The 26,971-nt window shown below is 33.3% G+C and overlaps 1 protein-coding gene across 1 annotated transcript; it reads right to left on the bottom strand.

Annotated features, from left to right (window-relative positions):
- Positions 1-46: 46 nt before the first annotated feature.
- LOC139514289 (uncharacterized) lies at positions 47-3,928 on the bottom strand. The gene is made up of 2 exons (XM_071303307.1): positions 3,789-3,928; positions 47-445 (listed from the first exon to the last, which is right to left on the bottom strand). The coding sequence occupies exons 1-2, from the start codon at positions 3,877-3,879 to the stop codon at positions 174-176; spliced, it is 363 nt and encodes a 120-aa protein (XP_071159408.1). The 5' UTR covers positions 3,880-3,928; the 3' UTR covers positions 47-173.
- Between the last annotated feature and the right edge of the window lie 23,043 nt (positions 3,929-26,971).

Below are 26,971 nucleotides of genomic sequence, written 5' to 3'. Positions count from 1 at the left end.
TAAAATGATGATGTAAACGACACTGTCAAGTAAAAAAAAACAACACTATTTTTTACAATTTTATTGACCTTCCGACATGAAGTTCACATTTCTACCTTGTCACGTTCATACATAATCATTTATCATATTTATCCTAAAATGAACCATTGAAAAAATACACGAAGGCCAAAGTATCATCCTTTGTCTGTTTCGGTTTCTTCTTTGTCTTTCGATAAAGCATCTTGATAAATAAGAGCTACTATTTCTTCTAAGTTCTGTTGTTTTCCAGTATGCGTTTTATTAACCACTGCACCATCTAAACATGGATCTTGTGAAGATGAATGTTGAGTATTTCTTTCCAATAACTGATGCATTTGGCCTTCTTTCGTTTTTTCGAGAGCTGAAAGCATTTCTTTGGCAGTTGGCTCCTTTGTCTGATTTCCTTTAACTTTGTTAAGTCGTCTCTCTAGAGAACAAAAACAAGAAAATGAGGAAACAGGTCCATTGCGTATGTTATGGCTAAACGAGCATGAATAAATAAATCGATAAAAAAGTGCTGACCAGTATAAAAGTATGCAAATGACCATGGATGAGGGTCTACATGGATTTACAGAATAGAGAAATATTGACCAAAAGTGCAAAATAAGTTGAAAAAAAATGATGAAGAAAACGGTTTCAATACGATAATACATAACAATAAAAATATGTGATATTTACTACATGTAGGCTGCGGACCCTTAGCATGAAGCTGTGTCTGACAAACTATTGTAAAAGTTTAACAACTACAAAACCTGCACATACTATAGTTACCAATATAATACTTATGTAATCAGGATAAGGGATTTGACTAAATATAATGTTGACCAGCTATTTGAAATTTTTATCTAAGCACTTATCCATCCCACTGGAAAGCAAAAAAAGAAGACAAGGCTACATTACAAAATGGCATAAGCTACTTTCCAAAAATCAACATCTCTTCATTCTTAACACTGTAGACTGTCAAATATAATTAGAAATAATCATACCTAGTTTGAAAGAAAGGCGTAAGATAACAAAGGGACGTACTAACTGAGAAGCCAGAAAGCTGACAATGCTATGACATAAAACAGATAACAAAGGGACGTACTAACTGAGAAGCCAGAAAGCTGACAATGCTATGACATAAAACAGATAACAAAGGGACGTACTAACTGAGAAGCCAGAAAGCTGACAATGCTATGACATAAAACAGATAACAAAGGGACGTACTAACTGAGAAGCCAGAAAGCTGACAATGCTATGACATAAAACAGATAACAAAGGGACGTACTAACTGAGAAGCCAGAAAGCTGACAATGCTATGACATAAAACAGATAACAAAGGGACGTACTAACTGAGAAGCCAGAAAGCTGACAATGCTATGACATAAAACAGATAACAAAGGGACGTACTAACTGAGAAGCCAGAAAGCTGACAATGCTATGACATAAAACAGATAACAAAGGGACGTACTAACTGAGAAGCCAGAAAGCTGACAATGCTATGACATAAAACAGATAACAAAGGGACGTACTAACTGAGAAGCCAGAAAGCTGACAATGCTATGACATAAAACAGATAACAAAGGGACGTACTAACTGAGAAGCCAGAAAGCTGACAATGCTATGACATAAAACAGATAACAAAGGGACGTACTAACTGAGAAGCCAGAAAGCTGACAATGCTATGACATAAAACAGATAACAAAGGGACGTACTAACTGAGAAGCCAGAAAGCTGATAATGCTATGACATAAAACAGATAACAAATGGACGTACTAACTGAGAAGCCAGAAAGCTGACACCGCTATATAATAAACGAAATACGACCAAAAGACACAGAAACATTAAAGTTTACAAAACACGACTGAGAAAACTAAAGACAGAGCATCACGAACTTCACTTAAAAACCCGGAGGTGACCTCGAGTGCTCAAAAGGGTAAGCTGCTACTGCTCAACGTATTTAATGCACAGATACATTGACCATGCACTGGAGCCTAAAACGTAAGGCATGATCATGCATCATATTTTATTCGAACATTAAAGGCTACTCAAGGGAATAATTAATATACAGGAATTAAATAGTGTCGACCGAATATACATTTTTTCTAAGAAACCGAAGTCTTAACAAAACCTAAGAATATAGGATATGCATATTGGCGGTAGCACATTTTTGTCTCTAGATTAGAAACCATGCTTCTGTGACACTATGACAACCCCACTTGCATTGTTCCCAGCACCCTAGACACCTTGATTAAATAGCCTATGTAAAACATAGCTTTCATTATTCGGTTGATGCTTTTTGATTTCATCTAGGGTTTTAACTCTGTACATGGCCAGCCATGTTGACATGCCATGTATAGATCAGCTGTTACTTACAATGCAGTCACATGCATCAATATCGTTCTAGTTTGTAGTTGTTAATACAATTGTATAAATTATTACATTTATTACTAATTGTTAATATTCGATTCTGAATGTACATGTACTAGATGAATTGTATTATAGTTTATACAGTATATTATGTTTTCACACTCCTTTAAACAACAAAAACACCAACTATCATTGGCCTATCATGAATACCTACTTCGGATTAGGACTTATTTCAGAGAAAAACGTAAAACTTAAATTGATTACTGATGGAATAATAAAATGAAGTTTAAGTTTCAGTGTCAATAACAAGAAGCAAAATGAAGAAGAGGCTAAAGATACAAAAGGGATATTCAAAGTTTTTTTTTTCAAACTGAAACTGACAATGCTATATATGGCAAAAACGACTTGAAAAATAATCAAAAGACAAACGACAGCCTGAGTACACAACTGACAATGCTACATGGCAAAAAAACGACTTGAAAAATGATCAAAAGACAAACAACAGCCTGAGTACACAACACACAATGTAGAAAACTAAAAACTGAGTAAGAAGCCCAAGAAGAACGTTTTTCACAAACAAACCAAAATGATTTTGCTTACCTATGATTAAAAATAAGATTAAGAAAATTAATACTTCTATTGTATACGCATAAACTTCATTATCACTGAACCAGTATATATTTGTTTAGGGGTCAGCTGAAGGACGCCTCCGGGTGCGAGAATTTCTCGTTGCATTGAAGACCTATTGGTGACCTTCTGCTGTTGTCTGTTCTATGGTCGGGTTGTTGTCTCTTTGGCACATTCCCCATTTCCATTCTCAATTTTATCGTATACCTTAAGGATTGACCGGAGTACAGCAAATATGCATGAGATCAAAATGCATGACATATTTCCCACTGGACGTTGAGAAAACAACAATCTTTTACAATATAGATCAAATAATAACAATCCAAATCCCCGAGCCTCTCTAACTGAATATCTCATATCTGAATCACTTTTAAAAATACATGAATAAATCATTTCAGATAAACTGACTGTACGCCGACCTATAATTGTTATATCTTCTTCATTTTAAATCTGGTGTATAATTGTCTCATGAATAATAAAACCACATCCTTTAATTTTAACATTTTAATATTGATCAGCAGTATTAAAGATCTGACAGAAAACTGAGATCATTCTACCGCCCCAACTACATAGTAAGCATGAATAGAGACATAAATATAATATTATTCTACAGTACACGATTAATCAGCATGAATAAAGGTGTGAGTATATCAATTGAGAGTACATGCAGAATCATCATAAATAAAGATAAGAAATAGGTCAGATGTTAACGCACAGCGGCGAATATTACATGCCTTGACTTGACGGTAATCTTCAGAAAATATAAAGTGAAAATTACATTTTTAACATACCTAAAGAGTCTATGTACCGCTCTGAACTGATAAGATCATGTAACGGTTCAACTGGGGGTCCATTTTCTAATTTATGTCCTGTGCTCTTCATAATAATATTCTTGTTACCGGAAGTAAATAAATAACATTAATATAAACATTGAAATTTTCACAAATGGTTATTTCCCTTTTGCCATTGAGTGAACAAAAATAATCCATTTCATGTGCAAATGTGTTTTCAACCTGAAACTAAGATAAGACTGTTCTTGGCCAGAGGCGGATTTAGGGGGGGGGGGGGGGGGGGGGCAGGGGGCTCAGCCCCCTAATCTTGGAAAAATTTGGTTGCTTATATAGGGAATCACTGAAGCGTGTCCGGAGCGGGGCCCCTCTTTAATAGGCAGTCAGTGGGCCCCCATTTATGAAAATTTCTGGATCCGCCACTGCTTGCTAACTTTTGCTCATAATCTATCATGGAACAGATGTTTCTATAGATCTCTATATAATTATATATTGGTTTGGATGGTTTTAAGTAATAACTTACCGTACTAGTAATTTACCACTTTTCTCTATTTTTATTCATTGTTGTAATATTACCATTACTAGTATTGTCTTTTCTCTATTTTATTTATTTTTTAACATTACCATTACTAGTATTGTCTTTTCTCTATATTTCAGCATCCCGTTGTTATATTCTTGATCTATTTTATTTTTTGCTTATTTTTATTTATTCTTAATTTATCCCACCTGCACTTATTCTCTATTCTGTCATCCCATCTGGCCTAGACATTCGTTTAAAATATCTATATTTCTACTGGAACAAATATCAAACAGTTGTTCCTGGCTAAATGAAGGGTATAGGGTTTTTGTCCCAATATGAACAGGTCATGTTAGCATTGTTTATAAAAGTTTTCAAAGAACTACTGTTAGATTGGACAATTATACGTCACAGTTGCAGTCTGATCGCAGTTGTTCCGGTATTCTAATCATTTGATTTTTGCTTGGTAATTGTTTCTTGTGCAATAATACCACATTTCCTTATTTGAATACGTAAGACGGCAACACCGTATCCTAAGCGCCTTTTCTTTTATTTGAGTTTTCTGAGTTGAGAGGTTTTGTGTTATGAACTAATAGCCTACAATCACAGGCACTTGTCTCAGATTTTCTTCCCTTTATACCTTTATATAACACATTAAGGTATAATGGGGGGACTGAGAAATTCTGAGACAATTCAGCGGCCTGTGCCTATAATACGACGGTCTGAAAGGGTTTTTTTTGTTTCTGTATTCTTTAGGTTTTTTTATGTCATTATTCTTTATATTTTGGCAAGCCATTCTACTCTGTATTTTAAAGTCCTATTTTCTGTATTTGTTTCATTTCCTGTGCTCTTAATTCTGCACTTTTTGCCCATTATTATCTATTCCACATCCAGACCCTCATTCAATCATATAATATTTGTCTTTTCCATTACAATACTAAAAGTTGTCTTTTGACCTCCTTTTCCCCAAGATAGAGAACAACAATAAAGTGTGTTTCCTTGGCTTTTGGTTGTGTAAAATGCTTGTATGGATTTTATGTGCCTTTTTTTCGTTTTTTCATTATACAGTTGTTCACTGTGTTATTGTACAATTTAGGGAATACATATTCCAATTGTTGTTTGTGGTGGGAGCGTGGCCACAACAAAGAAAATATTGTTCGTCACAAGATCATCATTATTTCGATAAACAGGTTTGGAAAAAGACATAAGTCAATTATGATTTATGATTTACATGTACATAACCATAAATATCTATAGATGACGTGAATTAACTTTATACTTTAAATCAAATTTCCATATTTATGAATGATAGTCCTTTAAACTGATCAAAATCCAAGTTGAAAAATAGTATAACGAGATTTTACCGCTACTGTGATCATCGTACGTTAAAAAACAACAACAACATGTAAAATAGTTACGTGACAAGAGGTGAATGATCCAAGAGGGGTGATTGTCAATACTAATGACGATGATCATACCAGTCAGTATGCGTACTGATTCGTACTATCTTTAACAAATCATTCAAACATCTTCCGGCAAACAGTAGCTCAAATTCATTTCTATTTAGACTTGTCCCTGTTTATACTAAATTCATGCAGTAAATGATATAAAAATGCACATTATAATAATTGTTATTTGCAAAATACACCCATGTCGGTCAAGTATACACAAATACAAACATATCTAATACAGATGTATAACACACTGTCCTAGACTGGACCTAAAAGTAGAAAAGTAGACGGGGCCTGTCTTTCTTTCTTTCTTTCTTTTTCGAAAAGTAAAATAAGAAAAATACCGAACTCTTTTTCGAAAAGTAAAATAAGAAAAATACCGAACTCTTTTTCGAAAAGTAAAATAAGAAAAATACCGAATTCTTTTTCGAAAAGTAAAATAAGAAAAATACCGAACTCCGAAAATTCAAAACAGAAAGTCCGTATTCAAATGGTAAAATCAGAACCTCAAACACATCAAACGAATGGAAAACAACTGTCATATTCCTGACAGTGGATGACAAACACAGTCGTTCATACTACTGTAAATTCATTCAGTTTGTTGATCAGCCAGTTAATGTATTCAACCTCCTACTATATATATGCTTCATGATTGACTGTAGAAATATTATTTGAATAAGGATGAATATGAATCAATTGTATAAATTATATTTAAAACATTGAATATAGTTAAAAAGGTTATTGGATCTTTATTAATGTGTAAAATCGGCCTTTCACTGACTGTGACACACCTAATAACCTACATAATGGCATATAATTTCGATCAAATGCACTTACATTATGTCATCAGAACATAAAAAAAATATTGGAATTATGATATAATTTGGTTAATGAGTCCAACATCAAAGTCTATTTCTTTTTTTGCCTATGAATTCTTACTCCTGTCGTCATGTACGGGTTAATACATGTATAAACTTTTAGGTTATCATGGTTCTCACCAATGAAATAAGACCTAACGTTCAACATTTGAATTGTAGTGGTTAGAATACGATTGCTTCTCAAAAGCCAATGTTGTCATTATCTTCGAATCGTATTGAATTTACCTAGGCTATTGTCAATATTGTAAAATGGACTTTGGCAATACAAGTTGTAAAATGGACTTTGGCAATACAAGTTGTAAAATGGACTTTGGCTACTTTAAAATTGACTTTGGCTACTTAAGAATTCGAAATCCTATCCAAAAGACCAAAAGTACACTCTTGAGAATCAAAGCAAATAAATGAATGAAAAATTTATGTATAAATATCTGCAAGTCTAATTGGCATATTTTAAAACAATATAAAGAGGTAAAGCAATATACATTTCGCAATTTTGATATATGTTCTGCGTTCTGCTTATATAATGCACGTACAAACACATCGATCAAATTCAAAATATTGTTCAATGATGGAACAAGGGCGATACTGACTATACACATACAACATTCTATTTAGAAGCAGGTTCTGTTAAAAATTATGCACCTATGCATGACTTTAATTTGATTAATGAGTCTAACATCAAAGACTACAAAGCAATTAAGATACACCTGTGAATAAGGTAAACCTAATTTATGTGATGGCAATAGATGTATGAATTTCATAAATGATATTGAAATGACAATTTAAGTGACTCCATTAAAATATTTTAAGCGAATGTCAGTTGCTTAACCTTTTGATTTTTAGTTTAAGCTAACCTTGATAAGGTCAGTCATCAATGTTGTAGCAAGATCCTGTTACAAAGAAGACATGTACAACTGCATATTTTTTCATGTTTTATATCTAAATTCATGAAAAGAGTATTAAAATAAAAACGCATAAGTACATAAGTACATAATGATTATGTATCAAAGACTTTGGGGGTAAAATATGCATTTCCTATGTTAGCTGAAACTAAATCGAAAGGTTAAGTATTATAACAGACATCCAATTGAACTGATCTAATGGATTAACTTTACTTTTCTATCTAAAAAATATTTAAGTCTGTTGGTATATAGAGAAAATGGGTTTTGAACTAGCTTTAAAAAACTTTAATTACTAGTACATGTAATCTTAAGTCGGTGCGTTGTATCCTTTTGCTAGTTGCTTTTGGCTTAGTAACGATCGATCTGATTAGCTAATCACTTTTCAACTGATGTGTACCGCTTGGTCATATGTTGTTCTGTCACACTACTGTCCTATGTTAAGAAGAAGTTTGAGTTCTCATATAAATTTTTAAGCCCCCTAAATAGCACACAACTATAGATCACATACCATCAAATAAGTCCTCCGTAATAATGAAGGCGTAACCGTGTGGTTATGTTGGATATTCATGCACATGGATACATTTGTGGGTTTTCCCGTCTGGTCGCAGATCATAATTATATATTTGAGAAAGTTGTTAACGAAACTGGATGTTTATAAAAAAAAAAACCAGAACGTACGCATAAATCGCAAAAATCTGAATAACATTATTTGAAGCAAGACTAAGGTTGCGTTCTGTATAGCAGAAATAGTTGCCTCTGGACATTTTAAAAGTAAGCAAAAATCTCTCAGTGATCAATAAATCTTTCCTTTATCTTATTCGTGTTGTTCGATGGTTACTAGGAGATCCCTTTACAGAGGCGGATTTAGAGGGGGCAGGGGGCCTGGGCTCCCTCTTTTCTGGAAAAAAAATTTGGTTGATTATATTGGGAATCACTGAAGCATGACCCGATCAGTCTTAGGCAGTCAGTGGGCCCCCACTTATAAAATGTTTTTGGATCCACCACGGCTTTAGTTCTTTTAAACTAATGTATTCCTAGGTGACCCCCAAAATACGTAACGTGATGATTTGATTGATTGTTGGTTGCTTTACACCACATTAGCACAACAAGTCTATATCGTAACGTGATGATAAATCCGTGCAGAGATGAATCTATCATCGGCAGAAAATTAAAGATACTTAATTTGTTTACTGTTTCTAAATTGTTATTTTTTGTCAAAACATCCTGTTTTAATCAACTTGATATTTTAACTTATCTTCTTATTACTGTTTATATATTCTTATATATAACCTATACTGTAAATAAACTATGCTGAAAGGTACATGATGATAATAAAAATAGACTACATTTCTAAAAATAATAATTTAAAATAGATATATTGAAAGATTGCATATAGATATGATCTATATACAACTAAAGGAATTTTGCCCAGTTGCAATGCTTCAAGTTGCGTGTTGGCAATGAATATATTTTGTTCGAAGTTAAATAAATATAATTGTTTAGAAGTATAGCTGACATTAGGCTTGGTCTAAAATAACTGTTATTTGAGTAATTTGTACGACTGCACGCTATGTTAATTCAATTTTAGGTATAAAGTAATACATTTATACTTATTACAATATATATGGAACTAATGAGGGCATTTACCTACAAAATTTACATCTATATTGAATGTAATTACATGGAGTTATTCAAATGAAACAAAACAATCTCCGAGCAGCACGTAAAGCCCAAACAGGGGCAACTTACACCGAAAAAACGAAAAAACGATAAACATCAATGGGACAACACCCAACAACAAGAAAAAACAAAACATCTAGCAGTCAGCATACAGTTTCAATAAAACTTGATAAAGAAACCCGTCTTGATCGCACGAGCCAATAAAAAAGATGAATAAACAAAGGATTACCAAAAATCTCGCATCAATACCACTTCCCACAAAATGCCAAAATAAGTACTATCAAACTAGAGGCTCTCAAGAGCCTGTGTCGCTCACCTTGGTCTATGTGCATATTAAACAATGGACACAGATAAATTCATGACAAAATTGTGTTTTGGTGATCATGATGTGTTTGTAGATCTTACTTTACTGGACATTCTTCTTGCTACAATTATTTCTATAATGGCCCAGTAATAACAGTGGAAAATATATTCTAAAAATTTACAAAAATTTACGAAAATTGTTAAAAATTGACTATAAAGGGCAATAACTCCTTAATGGGTCAACTTACCATTTTGGTCATGTTGACTTTTTTGTAGATCTTACTTTGCTGAACATTATTGCTGTTTACAGTTTATCTCTATCTATAATAATATTCAAGATAATAAGCAAAAACAGTAAAATTTCCTTAAAATTACCAATTAAGGGGCAGCAACCCAACAACGGGTTGTCTGAATCATCTGAAAATTTCAGAGCAGATAGATCTTGACCTGATAAACAATTTTATCCCGTCAGATTTGCTCTAAATGCTTTGGTTTTTGAGTTATAAGCCAAAAACTGCATTCTACCCCTATGTTCTATTTTTAGCCATGGCGGCCATCTTGGTTGGTTGGCCAGGTCACGCCACACATTTTTAAACTAGATACCCCAATGATGATTGTGGCCAAGTTTGGTTAAATTTGGCCCAGTAGTTTCAGAGGAGAAGATTTTTGTAAAAGTTAACGACGACGGACGACGACGACGACGCCGGACGCCAAGTGATGAGAACAGCTCACTTGGCCCTTTGGGCCAGGTGAGCTAAAAAGATAAAAGCTAATGGGTTTTCTGTTTGCCGAGTTTTGTCCATAGGACAGTGTAGAAATGATCGAATCAGAAATCATTCGGATAAAGTAAAAATTAAGAGATGCAAGGTTTCTTGAAACTTTCGGTGATATTAGTTGGTGACATGGTTCAAGAGAATACTAACAGACTAAAGACGGACGGCAACACGACCACTACCAAGCCTCAATATATTTTGAGTATAGGTGTATATATACTTAGGGAAAATGATAACTGGTAAATATGAAATAGTACAAATATGTCTTATTTCTACTAACTTATAAAATACACTAGATAATTACCAAACCCCCCCCCCCCCCAAAAAAAAAAAACCAACAACCCAACAACAACAGAAACAATAGAAACAACAAACAACGCGAACTTATCAAAAACAAATGCATAATGTCCAAGGTCTGGGTATTACATCTCTATAATTCTATATTAAAAATCAGAACAAGTGACATAGTTAAAAAAAAATTTAATTGGCAGTGATACACATATAGAATAGTAAACAAAATTTGTCATTGTTTTTTTTTCTTTCACAATAATAAAAACAAGACAAATAAATAGTTGTTCATTCAAAGAAAAAACAATGCAAGCAACAAACACGAAATTACAAAACAAATTGCATGATGTCCAATCCCAATGTCTGAGTTTTACATCCCTATAATTCGGATATTTAATCCTTATCGAAAATCAGAACAGATGGCATAATTAAAACCAAACAAAAGTTCAAATTTTAATCAGATGACCAATATTATAAAACTAATCCAGTACTTTGTACCGAAAACCACTTGTTCTGTCAAAGTGGTCAAAATCTGTAAATGGTTGTATTGTATTTAAAAAGATTGAGAGTTAATGAAATGATAAGTATTTATATGTCTTAATGTAAAATTGAAAAGAAATTCATTCTAATCTAAATCTTGGGATTACATGTTGAAAAGAAATAAATTCTATACCGCAAAAATTTCAAAAGACATTTAGGAATGGAATTACAAATATGTTTTATTTACACTCAAATGATTGTCTCGTGATAAATTCATAATTAGAAATTCAATTCTTTCCATTAAATGACTGAATATATAATTTGTCAATCTATCAAACTTTTAATTTTTGAATTTAGTCATCAAATTTATGATTTGTTTTGTGTATGACTCTGCTTACTTTTAGTCATACTAGGGGTACTTTATGATTATTAAGTACATTGAAATAAAATATGATGGATAAACAAAAAATGTTTAATATTCCGTGAGACATAAGAAAATCAGAAAAAACAAATTACATAACTATACAGTAGGCTAAGAATTGTAAAAAATCCTGTAAACAAAATCATTAAAATAATAAGACAAGAAAAACAAAATACAGAACTATAAGCTACGTTTATTAGAGTTGTTAACTCAAGTTCTGTGTCATGTTGGTCTCTGGTCAATCATTCCACATCTTCTTATTTTTAAAATTACGAACTATTTGCGTCAAAACCCTTTTCTAGATAGAATCATTTTTATTACAGCGTGGACAAGACCATTTCTTGGCGCGCTGAGGTTATCAATTGACTATGTCAGATTAGGTGAACGTTAGTCTGTTACGATCATTTGTCATGTCGTACGTGTTATAGAAATTTATACTGTAGGGTCGCCAAAGGTTCTAAACGCCTAAATCAAATAATACGAATAACTATAGCAGAGGACTTCACCTTGTGTGTTAATTACTTAAACTTTTTTTTTGCTTCTCGTGAACCTGCATGTACTTTACACTTTTATACTATTTAAATCCCCATATGAATGCCTCTGACAGACTTGGTTAACGTAAAATCACAGTTATCGATAGCCGATGACAAAAAAGTTAGAGCATTCAGTTTTATTACTAACAAAAGTATTGCGGTTGTCTACGCGGTTTTGAAAATGATTCTAAATACACCAAAACATTGGTTTCCAGAACGAAGACATTTGATTATTCTTTCATTACAAGTATTAGCCTTTCAAAAAGGGCTAGCCGTCTCTTAGCTGATGAAATGGAAAGTGTTCTCGCTTTGTAGATTAATTCATTAACTAGAATAGCCACGTACGTGCATCAATCAACAAATTTTACCACACACGTGAGATCACACGTTATGAAGTAGTATATATCGTTTAACGTTGTTGTTTACGAAACTCCGGAAGATTCGGCTATTAATAGATAAAAGTTACCTGTGTACCAATATCATGAATATGCATGATTAATCACCAGGCAAAATCTAATTGCTAAAATAGAGAGGAAAATCCGATACTCTACGGGATTGAAGGACATTTACTAGGTTTGTGTTGTCCTAACCAATCAATAAACTTTGATTATTCACGTCTCGTAATATCTTCCAACCAGGTAGTAAGAAGCATTCACGCACTGACTGCCCATCGTTCAATTCTTAATATCGTCTCCGAGGAGACGATAAAAACTCGAGAACTTAACTCCAAATGTTTTTTAAATACTTACTAGTAGTAAATTCATATACGGAGATCAATTCCGTGTACCATTCTAAACACATCATCTTATGGATGTATATGGTGTACCAGTAGTCGGTCGGTCTGTCAATATGTAAATGGTGTATCTACTGCAGAGATGCCAACTGTTTAATGGTCTGTCAATATGTAGCCGGAATCTGAATGGCCTATCTACAGCAGAGAAGCCAGTAGTCGACCGGTCTGTCCATGTGTAAATGGTACACATACAACAGAGATGCCACTTGGTGGACGATTTGTCTATATGTATCAGAAATCTGAATGACCTATCAACTACAGAGAAGCCAGTAGTCACCGGTTTGTCCATGTGTAAATGGTACATACACAACAGATATGCTACTTGTTGGACTGTATATACCAAGAATGTAAATTTTCTATCTACACCAGAACAACAACTCTGTCCATATCAGTGTAAAGGGTATATCTACAGCAAAGATGTATATCTGCAACAAAGAAGCAAATTGTTGAACGGTCTTTTGCAGAAACGTGAATGGTATGTTTGCAGCAGAGAGGTCAGCTGTCTGTCTGCATATACCAGGCATGTGAATCACAAAGGGACATATCTATAGACAGCATGCAGAGAAGTCAATTTGAAACGGTCTGTCCATATGGAGCAGAAGTAGGTTACTACAGTTTCTACCGCCGAGATGCTTATGGTCGAATGTTGTCTTCATATAGCACTAGCAGGAATATAAATGACATATCAACCCCAGGGAAGTCATTTATCGAACGGTCCATCCATATGGTGGAAAGTTAATAAATTAGTAGTACTAGTACATAGCTTTGAAGTCAATCCTATGAATATCTCACCTGTCATTACAAAAGCTGGAAAGTCAATGGCAATGTAATCTAACTAATCTTGGTGAAAAATCTCCTGTTATTTCTATAAGAAAACAACAATATTTTGGTCAGTTCTTTTATAAATTGTTATCTTAAAATTATCATTACCCAAAATATGCCGCATTTTGCATTGACAGCCGGAAGTAAGCAGTCCATATCAGCACATCCAAATTGATACACCTTTATCGATTGCTTTACGCGAGACCAAGGCTGATAACCCCATTTCTGCATTGGTAAACTGATATGCAATTCTTACTTCCGGGTGTTCAAACAGGAAATGTAACTATAAATTCTGTCAAATGAACATTCAGATGCTTCAATTGATTGGACACTTATTGGCATTATTGACAAGATTAGAATTATTGAAATGAATAGCTGAAATGAATAGTCGACATATTAAATAATTTTAAAAAATAAGCTGAAAGGCTCTTAATAGCCTGTGTCGCTCACCTTGGTCTATATGCATATCAAACAAAGCGGAAAACAGATCGTCAGATGGATTCATGGATTGTGTTTTGGTGATGGTAATGTGTTTGGAGATCTTGCTTAACTGAACATTCTTGCTACTTACAATTTTGTGTATCTATAATGAACTTGGCCCTTTTGTTCCAGAGGAATTTTTTTGGTAAAAACAAATGAAAATTGTTAAAAATTGACTATGAAGGGCAATAACTCCTTAAGAGGTCAACTGACCATTTTGGTCATGTTGACTTATTTGTAGATCTTACTTTGCTGAACATTATTGCAGTTTACAGTTTATCTCTATCTATAATAGTATTCAAGATAATAACGAAAAACTGCAAAATTTCCTTAAAAATTACCAATTCAGGGGCAGTAACACAACAACCAGTTGTCAAATTCATCTGAAAAATTCAGGGCAGATATATATTGACTTGACAAACAACTTAACGCCTAGTCAGATTTGCTCTAAATGCTTTGGTTTCAAAGTTATAAGCCAAAATCTACATTTTACCCCGATGTTCTATTTATAGCCATGGTGGCCATCTTGGTTGGTTGGCCGGGTCACCAGACACATTTTTAAAACTAGATACCCTAATAATGATTGTGGCTAAGTTTAGTTAAGTTTGGCAAAGTAGTTTTAGAGGAGAAGATTTTGTCCTTCAGGGTTTAACTGACCATTTTGGTCATGTTGACTCATTTGTAGATCTTACTTTGTTGGACATTATTGCTGTTTACAGTTTATCTCTATCTATAATAATATTCAAAGTAATAACCAAAAACAGCAAAATTTCCTTAAAATTAACAATTCAGGGGCTGCAACCCAACAACCGGTTGTCTAATTCATTTGAATCATAGATTGTCACTTGATAAACAATTTTACCCCTATGTTCTATTTTTAGCCATGGCGGCCATCTTGGTTGGTTGGCCTGGGTCACCGGACACCTTTTTAAAACTAGATACAATAATAATGATTGTGGCCAAGTTTGGTTAGGTTTGGCCCAGTAGTTTCAGAGGAGAAGATTTTTGTAAAAGTTAACGACGCCGGACGACGACCACGGACGCCGGACGCAAAGTGATGAGTAAAGCTGGACCTTCGGGCCAGGTGAGCTAAAAAGTCGGTATTATTTTTTTAGTTTTTTTTGCACGGTCAATTGACTTAATCTAACACTAATATATCCTACACAATCTTCCCTGGCGAGATAAACCGTATATTTAGTACGTATGTCTTAAGGGCTATTTGACAACATCAGCTATGATACAAGAAAATTACATCACATACAAATTATTACGGTGTATCCTTTGAGTTCTGACCATGGGTTCACATTACTTGTTTTAATTACTGTGATCGAGGCGCTATTTACGGTAATAAACTGATAAAGGACCGACCTTTGTAGATGTTTATATCACATTTGATTCTAAATAGTATCATGATAAAGATCGTCATGTATTGATACGGCTTTGGGCTTATAATAAAATCTATCAACTCAATTGCTTATATTACAAATATTTCAAAACATGGCAACTAAATTCGTTTCTTTGATTTTCTCTTTATGATAACAACTAATTTAACACTTTTGCTGGCCTGGGGACTGTTCAGTTTTTTTCTTCCATCCGAGAGCAACTTAACGTGTGATTAAATTTCAGAATTTCAAAAATTTTAAATTAAGAATTGTTATAATTAAATCGACCACAGACTAAAAGTTAATAACTGCAAGTGGAAAAAGCTAACAGAAATTCTTGATCAATAGAAATTTTACCTTTTGTGCAAAACTTGACAAGTGAAGAAAAAATATTAAAAAGAAATTTAATAATTTGATATTGATTTTTGACAATGTACATGATGATAGCCAATTTAATTAAGTAACGCTGCATGGCACAGTTTTCTGCGGTGGTCTACCCCCTTTGGAATACAAACATTAGTGCGGTTTAAATTTTGCATTAGTCATGAACTTAAAGTTTGGGAAAATGTTAAAATATTTTAACAAAAGTAGTTTCTCGTGGATAAAATATAATTATCAGTTCAATCTGATAGATCAAACAATTTATAAATATTATATCTACTGTGAAGAAAAAATCTTCAAATATTTGAATGATCAATGCGGGTTTCTTATTTAGTTCTTTTTATTGCAAATCATCCCTAGCAGACAATAAGCTCAGTATATCATAACATATGTTTTGCCTTTCGGGGGTGACTTTATGTCCATCAGGTCTGACTGAGATTCTTGTAAGACGTTACAGAATAAAAAACTGACTGAAAAAGCACCAAAAAAAGATTACCAAAACATCGGTATTTTTTTCATTATTCATCGTTTTTAGAATCTGAAGAGTTTTCTTACACCAAGATGAAAATAACAATACGTCATTGGTCAAATTCCAAGTTAAAGGACGGAAGAATTTGTAAAAAAAAACACACTTGATTAAAACGAAAAGGCAAAACTTTTATGAACTGGTATCACCAAGATACTTGATTTTTTAACAGACAACGTAATTGTTATGGTTTGTAGATCATGTGTTTCAACTGACAATCGACAATCCTATGAGAACCAACTGTGCTCCTCTTTTTTTCGACTCCCGCGTTTATTATACAAGACAGGCTTCATACAGGAAAATCTTAGGAAGAATTTAGATAAGCTAGAATTATTCTAGTTCTGCTACATAGATGATGTTCTCATTATAAATCAATTTAAAAGTGTGGTGACTGTTGAACGCATCTATCCAATCGAGCTTGACATAATTTATACACGATGATAGAGTGTAAAGTATGACAAGATTAAAAGCTTTAAAAAGTATCTCGAAAATATCAGTATTCTTTCATCCTTTATAACTGTTTTCCAACTATTCACATGCATTTGGTATTATATGATCTGGTCATTTTAGTCACAGGCACTTGTCTCAGAATTTTCCCCCCTATATACCTTAATAGTTTTTTTTTCTAAGACAAGTGCCTGTGATTTTAGTGCAAGAATATTGATTTTGAAAAAAATTGTAAAATGTATTACCCCCCCTCCCCCCCCCCCCTCGGCCCCCAAACCCCTCCTTATCATTTTTTTAAGATGTTTTCAAGTTACAGCTTATAAAGTCAATCCGGTATATAAGACTAAAATGTCACTATTTTTTTTCATCAGTTCAATTAACCAGTAGGCAAAACGCGACACTTTCATACCTTTTTCGTCCCAAATTATTTAATGTTAAACAACACAATAAACTAATAGACGCAAACACTTCCTTTTAACATAAATTATTGGTTTGGACAGTTTAAAAGCAAAACAAAAATAATCAGTTGTTGGATTTCGTCAAAATGTTGATAAATGATTGAATAGTTCCTGCTTGCTTTTAGTGTTATTTTTTCTCTTATTTATCAAATATGTATTCACCAAATGTAAACTGATTTTATTTTGGGTAAACATCAATTTTACGGCTTTTTAGAAGATCGATTAGCCCAGATGTCAGCGGTAATGGATATAGGAAAACATTTATAACATTTATGATTTAATAATACAGTTGACGAACTTAGGCCTAGGTATAGTCATTCATTCGTAGCTACTATAGGGGGTCTTATATTCATACACCAGTGTAATTCCATATAGTCAAATATGATTTTGTATGGAAATATAAGAAGAGCGAACATAGTTCCGTACCATTTATTGGAAAAAGTGTCAAAACTATGTGAGAATATATGTAGTTTTAACTTTCATTTATATGTATGAAAATAACATATAGGAATGCAAATATTGTTTGCCAAATTGAAATATGGCCAAGTTGAGAAGATATTATAAAACGCTGCATAAAATAAATCTGTATATTATTACGAGTAGAGACATATAATACATGTATATATTTTATGTCTCTCACGGCTATGGGTGACCTACATATATATAGCTGTTTAAATTCTCTTCCTTTTGACTCCATATGATAGATGTCCCATTGGCAGTCACACCACATCTTCTTATGTTTGTGATTAAAATGTTCTAGATTATTTACATATTGTAATTAATTTATTAATTTGATTTTAATTTGAAACGATTGCGTTATACTGTTTTATATATAATTGTAATTGTTTATTTTTTTCTTTAAATGCTTCTGCCACAAGGAGGATTACTGTTGCAGTATGTAGTATATGCTGCAACAGTGTCCCAGAAGCATCGCCCTTTGGTGTCTTCGCTGCAGATGCATAACTTTTTATCAGCTAATAATGATGTTATAAAAAGGGGAAAAGGGAGTTTGCCATTTTCATTTTAAAGACGACGAGAATATCGTATAGGTTCTAATGAACTATCCCCTGTATGTGTCGTTTGCAGTTAACCAACTGACTCTCAACCTCACCTGCTAATTATATATAATAAGATAAGTTATTTATAACAGTATACATCTTCAATGATATTAATGATGATGTGAACCCGAGCTGCATCGCAATACTGTACTCATTATTATGTTTATTTATATATATTGCAATATCTGTCAAATTATATTATACTGTATAATGTATGTTGCTTATGTTGCTTATGTTGGATATGTATTCAATAATTGAAATTGTTGCTTGTAAACTATATATCGTGAAACTAATCGGGATTTTCGATTTTCATATACTTTATACTGAAAATGGCACCATTCAGAACTATATGAACTCAAAGAATTAATAAAGAACGCATTTTCAACAATAATTTTGTATCTGCTATTGAAGATATATTCGAAAATAGAAGCCAATATATCTCTAAATATATCGGGGTCTAATTATTCTAAAGCCAGGTAATGGCCGTTGTCATTACTGTTGAAATTCGGTATGCATGTGGTCAGCGTAACCGATTAATAATCTATACACTTAAAAGCACTGAACAATAGAAATAAACGTTTAAGTAAGCATTCCTTCGTATATGATATAATCTAAACCCTTTTGGCATATATTTGTACTCCAGTTAGCTACCAGAAAACTGGAGCAATTGTCAGAAAAGAATGCTTAACTGCTGATTAGGTATCGGGCTTTAGAAAGCTGATCATGCATTAATATAACGGGCAGAAGTGCTGCTCACGCACTGAAAAAGAATTCTTTAAAAATGCTGATCAAGCATTTAAAAAAGGATTTTTCAAAAGTTCTGATCAAGCATCAAAAAGGGACTTCTTAAAAGTGGAGAGCATGCATTGAAAAAGTACTTTAGCGCTTATCGGGATTTGAAAAGTACAGTTTCTCTCTTACGAAAGCTAGTACGCTGAGTGTAAGGTCAAATTAAAGGTTCGACACATAAGCTGTTAGAATATTGAATGTTACATATTTTTTTTCACTATCAACCGAAGGTTAAACTTGTTAGTACATTCATTTATGCACCAATATATGCATGGTACAATGTGATATGAATCCCAATCACGGACGTCATAGACCAAAAATTTAATAACAGTTGTATTATTACATATACTTTTCTTGATATATGCAGCTGAGTTTCCCATCAGATATTTTTCTTTCATATAAGCACCTGGTAAACAAGTGACTTTATATATGCTTGTGTATTTAAAATGTATTTGAAAATTCGGTCAACGGAAATATAAGATTTTAAAAATGCCTTCAGGTGAATATAATAGAAATCATTCATAAAATAAGTTGTATCATATTCAGGGATTTAATGTATGTGCCGACAAAAGACTGCCACTGGAAAGTATATATAAGTATTTGAAAAGACGTTTAATTGTGTTCGTCTTTAACCGTGTGAGGTCATGGATGTTTACAAAAACATATGTATAATCTCTTGTTAATTGCATAAACAATGTTTAATCTGAATGGGTAAAGATCGTATGGGGATGGGTCGGTTCCTAACACGAGCTGTTACAGAGGTGTACTTGGCCTTATTAGTTCAGTTCATTATAAAATTACGTTGATACTCCTTTAGAACAACCTTATTAGTTCAGGTCAATTCATATCACTTAATTCGCTGATAACCACGGTCCACGGTAGAGTAAAATGGATTACAGCTAAGGATTATCTCATCGTACTATTTAAAATACTTAGATTATAGTACTTCTGTTTTACTAAGTACGGGGAGAGCGAATCCCTTTGTATTAGGTGTGCACTAAGCAACTGAGACTTCGACAAAAATTTTAACAGTGCAAACCCTATCATACATTTTTAACAAAAATAGACGCATAGCTATACATTACACTATTTCGTAGAAATTTTAAATAGATTTGACAAATATCTGATGACTGGATTTTGTCGTATCTTTTAATAGACCGATTGATTCATATCTGATTCAGTACTTTCAGATACTAAGTATAAAATTAGCAACTGTATCATATATATAATCTAAATTCTGAAGCTAAAAATGGTGGCTCGTTCTTTCCACTCAGTACATGTCAGTGTCCCTCCCTAACTCCCAACCCCCGGAAACTTCAAACATTTTTGTCGAGCCTGCAACTTTTGTTGCAGAAAGCTCGACATAGGGATAGTGATCCGGCGACGGCGGCTACGGCGGCGGTGTAAGCTAACTTCTTAAAAGCTTTATATTTTAGGTGGAAGACCTGGATGCTTCATACTTTGTATATAGATGCCTCATGTTACGAAGTTTCCGTCAGTCACATGTCCAATGTCCTTGACCTCATTTTCATGGTTCAGTGACCACTTGAAAAAAAAGTTCAATTTTTTTGTAATGTTGAATTCTCTCTTATTATAAGTAATAGGATAACTATATTTCATATGTGCGTACCTTGCAAGGTCCTCATGTCTGTCAGACAGTTTTCACTTGACCTCGACCTCATTTCATGGATCAGTGAACAAGGTTAAGTTTTGGTGGTCAAGTCCATATCTCAGATACTATAAGCAATAGGGCTAGTATATTCGGTGAATGGAAGGACTGTAAGGTGTACATGTCCAACTGGCAGGTGTCATCTGACCTTGGCCTCATTTTCATGGTTCAGTGGTTATAGTTAAGTTTTTGTGTTTTGGTCTGTTTTTCTCATACTATATGCAATAGGTCTACTATATTTGTTGTATGGAATGATTGTAAGGTGTACATGTCTAGCGGGCAGATGTCATGTGACCTTGACCTCATTTTCATGGTGCAGTGGTCAATGTTAAGTTTTTGAGTTTTTGTCTTTTTATCTAATACTCTATGCTATAGGTCAACTATATTTGGTGTATGGAAATATTTTATGATCCTTATGTCAGTCGCACAGGTTTTATTTGACCATGACCTCATTTTCACGGTTCATTGCACAATGTTAAGTTTTTGTGTTTCAGTCTATTTTTCTTAAACTATTAGTAATAGGTCAACTATATATGTTGTATAGAAGCATTGTTAGCTGTACATGTCTGCCTGGCATGATTCATCTGACCTTGACCTCATTTTCAAGGTTCATTGGTCTTTGTTTAGTTATCTTGGTTAATGTTAAGTTTATGTGACAGTTGTTATAATGCTTAACTTTATACTTAGGACTATCAACATAATATCAATGATTAGTAAAGAAGGCGAGACATTTCAGCGTGTGCACTCTTGTTATATTGGTAATGGAATATCAGAGACATTTCTCCAGCAGAGACAAAATGACGTATATATATATAGAAGTTACCGGTAATTATGTTATGTTACCAAATGGGCTACATAAATAAGGCCGTTAGTTTTCTCGTTTGAATTGTTTTAAATTTGTCATTTCGGGGCCTAAAATTATAGCTGACTATGCGACATGGGCTTTGCTCATTGTTGAAGGCCGTGCGGTGACCTATATTTGTTAATTTCTGTGTCATTTTGGTATCTTGTGGACCGTATCTCATTGGCAATCATAGCACATCTTCTTTTTTATATTCAACAATGAGCAAAAAAATGAGAAAATAAGAAATCATGAAAAATATTACAAAATTTGTTTAGATCTCTAAATGTAAAAATTATATGATATTTAAGGGAACCTTCGAACTTTTCATTTCATTCAAATTCAAATTTAGTTCTTAATAGATCTATAATTGAATATTGTCCAATATACTGAGGTCACGATGAAAGTTTGCAAGATAAAACTGAACAAGAATAATAATTATATCAAACTGTATGTATGTTTTGTTTAATATTAGTGTGCTTTTATTTGTCTGTGCGTTTTTCTTTCTGACTGACAAGTAAAGGTCATTGACGCCAAGATAATTAAAAAAACAATGACCTTTTTTATATGAATACATAGCAGCAATAAACCATATCTCAGAACATAACAAAATAACAGAAATTCTTTCGAGTGAAAAAAATAATATGGTCTTTAAGGGAATATTCATATCCTATTATATGTCAAATGTACTCCTTAAATTTTTCATAAAATATACTAATTTGAAGTTTTTAAGATGAAATTGTAATCAAGAAAAAGTATGTATTTGGGTGTACTTTTTTCTTCCAGACGGACACGAATTGGTTTACGTTATGCCAATGTGGCTTGACGCAAAGCAAATAAAAAAAACTAATGACCTTTTTTATATATGAATACAAAACAGTAACTAGAGGCTCTCAAGAGCCTGTGTCGCTCACCTGTTAATGTGTTTACTGATGTCGGCCATCTTTGTTGGTAGGCGGGGTCATTAGACACTCTTTTTAAAAATAGATACCCTAGTATTATGATTGTGGCCAAGTAGTTTTAGAAAAGATTTTTATACAAGTTACAAAAATGAGGAAAAGTTGTTTAATATTGACTCTAAAGGGCAATAACTCCTTAGGGGGTCCTCTAACAATTTTGATCATGTTGACTTATTTGTAGATCTTACTTTGCTGAACATTATTGCTGTTTACAGTTTATCTCTATCTATAATAGTATTCAAGATAATAACCAAAAACTGCAAAATTTCCTTAAAATAACCATTTCAGGGGCAGCAACCCAACAACAGGTTGTCCAATTCAACTGAAAATTTGTGAGGGGATATATCTTATTCTGATGGACATTAAAATCTTGAAAGATTTGCCCTAAATGTCTTGGTTTCAAAGATATATAGCAAAAACTGCATTTTACCACTATGTTCTAATTTTAGCCATGTCGGCCATTTTGTTTGGTAGGCTGGGTCATCGGACACATTTTTTAAACTATAAACCACAATGATAATTGTCGCCAAGTTTGATTAAATTTGGCAAAGTAGTTTTAGAGAAGAAGATTTTTAGAAAAGTTACAAAAAATGATGAAAAGTTGTTAAAAATTGACTATAAAGGGCAATAACTCCTTAAGGGGTCGACTGGCAATTTTGGTCATGTTGACTTATTTGTAGGTCTTACTCTACTAAACATTATTGCTATTTACAGTTTATCTCTATCTATAATAGTATTCAAGATAATAACCAAAAACTGCAAAATTTCCTTAAAATAACCATTTCAGGGGCAGCAACCCAACAACAGGTTATCCGATTCGTCTGAAAATTTCAGGGCAGATAGATTTTCACCTGATAAACAATTTTACCCCATGTCAGATTTGCTCTAAATGCTTTGGTTTTTGAGTTATAAGCCAAAAACTGCATTTTACCCCCTATGTTCTATTTTTAGCCATGGCGGCCATCTTGGTTGGTTTGACGGGTCATGCCACACATTTTTTAAACTAGATATCCCAAGGATGATTGTGGCCAAGTTTGGTAGAATTTGGCCCAGTAGTTTCAGAGGAGAAGATTTTTGTAAAAGTTTACAGACGACGGACGACGGACGACGGACGCCAAGTGATGAGAAAAGCTCACTTGACCTTTCAGGTCAGGTGAGCTAATAAACAATATCTCAGAACAATACGGATCACGAGATCAGTTTGTCACAAACAAATCATCAAAGGTCGGGGAAATCCAAATTTAACCAGATTTAAAAGATACACGACAAACAACATCTCATATAAATGTATGTCTTTATTTTCTGCATCCTGTTTGAACATTTAATATTGTAAACCTTGAATGAAAGTTTCATGAAATAACTTTCGTTGCGTACCACCAAAGACGAAACATGCCGACGAACAATAACAACAAAATCTCCAATTTCGATGTAAGATGGTTTAATCAGTCTGTGAAATTGAATGACGTAAAAGGTTTAATAAACCACCGTGTTGCACACCATTTCTAATGCAAAATATTTTAATAAATCCAATTTAAAATTGGTTTTCATTTTCAAACTAAAAACGACTTTAATCTCTTTGTAATTTTTAAATAACAATGGTCGTTTAATTTTCACAGTGAATAATAATACTAATATCTTTGTACCTCATTCACCTGGAAATAAGAAGCCGCAAACACTTTTTATTACTGTTTAAAAAGTATTTATATGTTTTTAAAGCACCTTAAATTAATATTTCACTAAATGGTAAAATTGATGTTATCTTTAAAACTCTCGTTTTACAATGAAAATCTTCAATATACTAAAATGCCTAATAAAACCCCTAACTGTTTTTAAACAGTGTTCGAGATATTCTTTTCCGCACCAGAAGCTAGAAGTACCGAGTAGCCCCTATATATAGATGATTCACATCACCGGGTAGCCTGTGAAATAGTTTCGTATTCAAATGGCTTGGTTTTATATACTGTATTGTCGTATAAATCACCCATAGATAAAGGGTTAACTGTTACAAACCCAATCATCATAAATTCACACTGTGTAGGTAGCAGTACAAGAAGGGTTTTACACATCTCCGCTGGAGGTCTGTATATAAACTTCGTGGGGACTATGACGACTCGTGTGTCCGTTCGAGACTATGGGGAAATAATATATTCTTTCAATAACTAAGTTGCAGTACAATGTATATAAGGTTTGTCTGTAATGATGAACGCCTCATTGTTCTCGTTGAAGGGTACTTGTCTCGACTGTGGTTGCTGGAGGTCGTTGGTTCGATCCCCGACTGGGTTAAAACATAAAGACTAAAAACATGTATACTAGTAGGTGTGAGATCAGTTTTTGTCGGGTCGGAGACAGAATAGGTTGTCCGAATACAGTAAAATTTCTCTCTATATATGAACAGTTCCTTGTTAGCTATCTAATAAAAACAATTACTCAGCGTGTGAGTCTGATACAAAACATAATATCTTGGCGGAGACCTCGTGAGCTTAAAAGTTGTGTCTTGACCATGGTATTTTCTTTTGTTTGGACAATAAATTGTATGTGAAAAACGTCTTCACAAAATGAAACATCGTCGTCTTGTCTGCAGTCTAATTAAAATATAGATCTCTGATTTCGTTATACTACGCTATATTACAAATGAGTATAGCGTAGTATAACGAAATCAGAGATCTGTATTTTAATTATTAGTAGATTGTGTTTTCTGGGTCTTTTGTAGCTGTCTATATCGTATGGGTTTCCGCTTTATCGAAGGCTGTATGGTAATATGTTTTCATCTTTGAACTTTTGGAAATGTTATTATATTTAATCGTTTTTAATTTTTATCACGTTATCTATCTGTTGATTTTTATTTGTAAATAATCAATTTGCTTTAGTCTAGAATTTTAGTATATTGAAGGACTTTTTGTCTTATTTTAAAAATATGCCGCTTTAAATTGTAAAAATATTCGAATTAGCTCTCGCCGCGATATAGCCTTTTTGTGCTAATGCGGCGTAAAGCAATCAACAATCAATCAATCAATCAATCAATTGAAGTTTTGGCCTTTAGTGGATATAGGTGTCCAATTCGCAATAATACAACAACTCTTAATTTTGTCTTGGAGGAATACTTTGATATTTAATGACATCACAGGAGAAGTTTGCTCAATACCTCTGCATAATCCACCACAAGAGTGTTTTTGGTTGTTAGTTACTGAATTTGGTGAATGGCTTACATATTTAACAGCATTAAATCCATGTTTACACCTGTTCAGTTTTTACCACCAATAAAGTCCCCCGACCCCTTTCGTGCTCTTTAACATACAAATGGGACAATTTCTCCATGTTTAGCCCCACCAAACGGTTCCTCGTCTTAACATGCAAGTAAGTGCAGTTTTCAAGGAAATCTACAAAGTAATTAGTGTGTCTAAACAAGGAAAATGTATTTTTGTGTTTTTACTTTTTACATAATAATATAAATTTAAAACTTGTAATGCACTTATAGAAATTACATGTAAATATAAAATCAGCAGGGGAGCATCTCATTACATGTATGTCAATAAATAAATCATTTGTTACCGGGATATACATAAGTTAATGTATGTACTTCACAAAATTAGCCATATATCTATGACTTTATTTCGTTGTATATATTTACAATAATTTGGCGGTGCTGGGGTTTCATTCACAAGGTCAAATTGGGCCATTTCTTCTAAATAATCGGGTTAAATATAACCATTTAAACAATTAAACAAGAGATGTTTACAAAAAAAATATAGTTTAATTGAAGGATCAAAAGTTTGATTTACACATTGAATAAATTTTAAAGAATGGTAGAGCACCATATTGGTGACAATAAAAACTGCAACTTTTCTTACAAAACGAGCTAAGAAGACCCCATACATCGTTTTTTAAATATCTTCCTGTCACTGAAGTCTTGAGACAAACAATAGTCCCAGCTATAAGTTGTCACCCCCCTACTGTTAGATGTTACCTGTCTGTGACTCACTTGTTATAATTATAACACCTGTTAGACTGCGGTTCACACATTTACAAGATTTATTTTTTCCTTTTGAGTCATCACATCCCTCATCTGTTTACTGTAGATTATTGTTCTGGACATGATAAATATGAACATCATAAACTTTAAATGGAAAAGTAGCCACACGAAATCCGGTAGCCCAACGACATCCGTATGACGCTTAGGATGTGAAAAACCCCTAGGTGTTCACCAAACAAAAGAAATTTAACTGGAAAAGAAGCCACAAAACTTCGAATGACGCTTAGGATGTGAAATAAACCCACTTCGTATACCCAAGTGATTGCAGCAACGGAGCTACTGTTTTAAATGTAAGATGACAAGTACACCCAAGTATAAAACAATA

This window comes from Mytilus edulis, chromosome 3 (genome assembly GCF_963676685.1).
Source record: "Mytilus edulis chromosome 3, xbMytEdul2.2, whole genome shotgun sequence".
Taxonomy (NCBI): Eukaryota; Metazoa; Mollusca; class Bivalvia; order Mytilida; family Mytilidae; genus Mytilus; species Mytilus edulis.
Note: the sequence above shows the minus strand (reverse complement) of the source record. Positions and strands in the feature narration are given on the sequence as shown.

Coding starts and splice junctions, on each gene's coding strand:
- LOC139514289 (XM_071303307.1), bottom strand. CDS start 3,879: ATGAAGAGCACAGGACATAAATTAGAAAATGGACCCCCAGTTGAACCG. Junction 446..3,788: donor GCGGTACATAGACTCTTTAG/GTATGTTAAAAA, acceptor TTTGTTCTCTAG/AGAGACGACTTAACAAAGTT.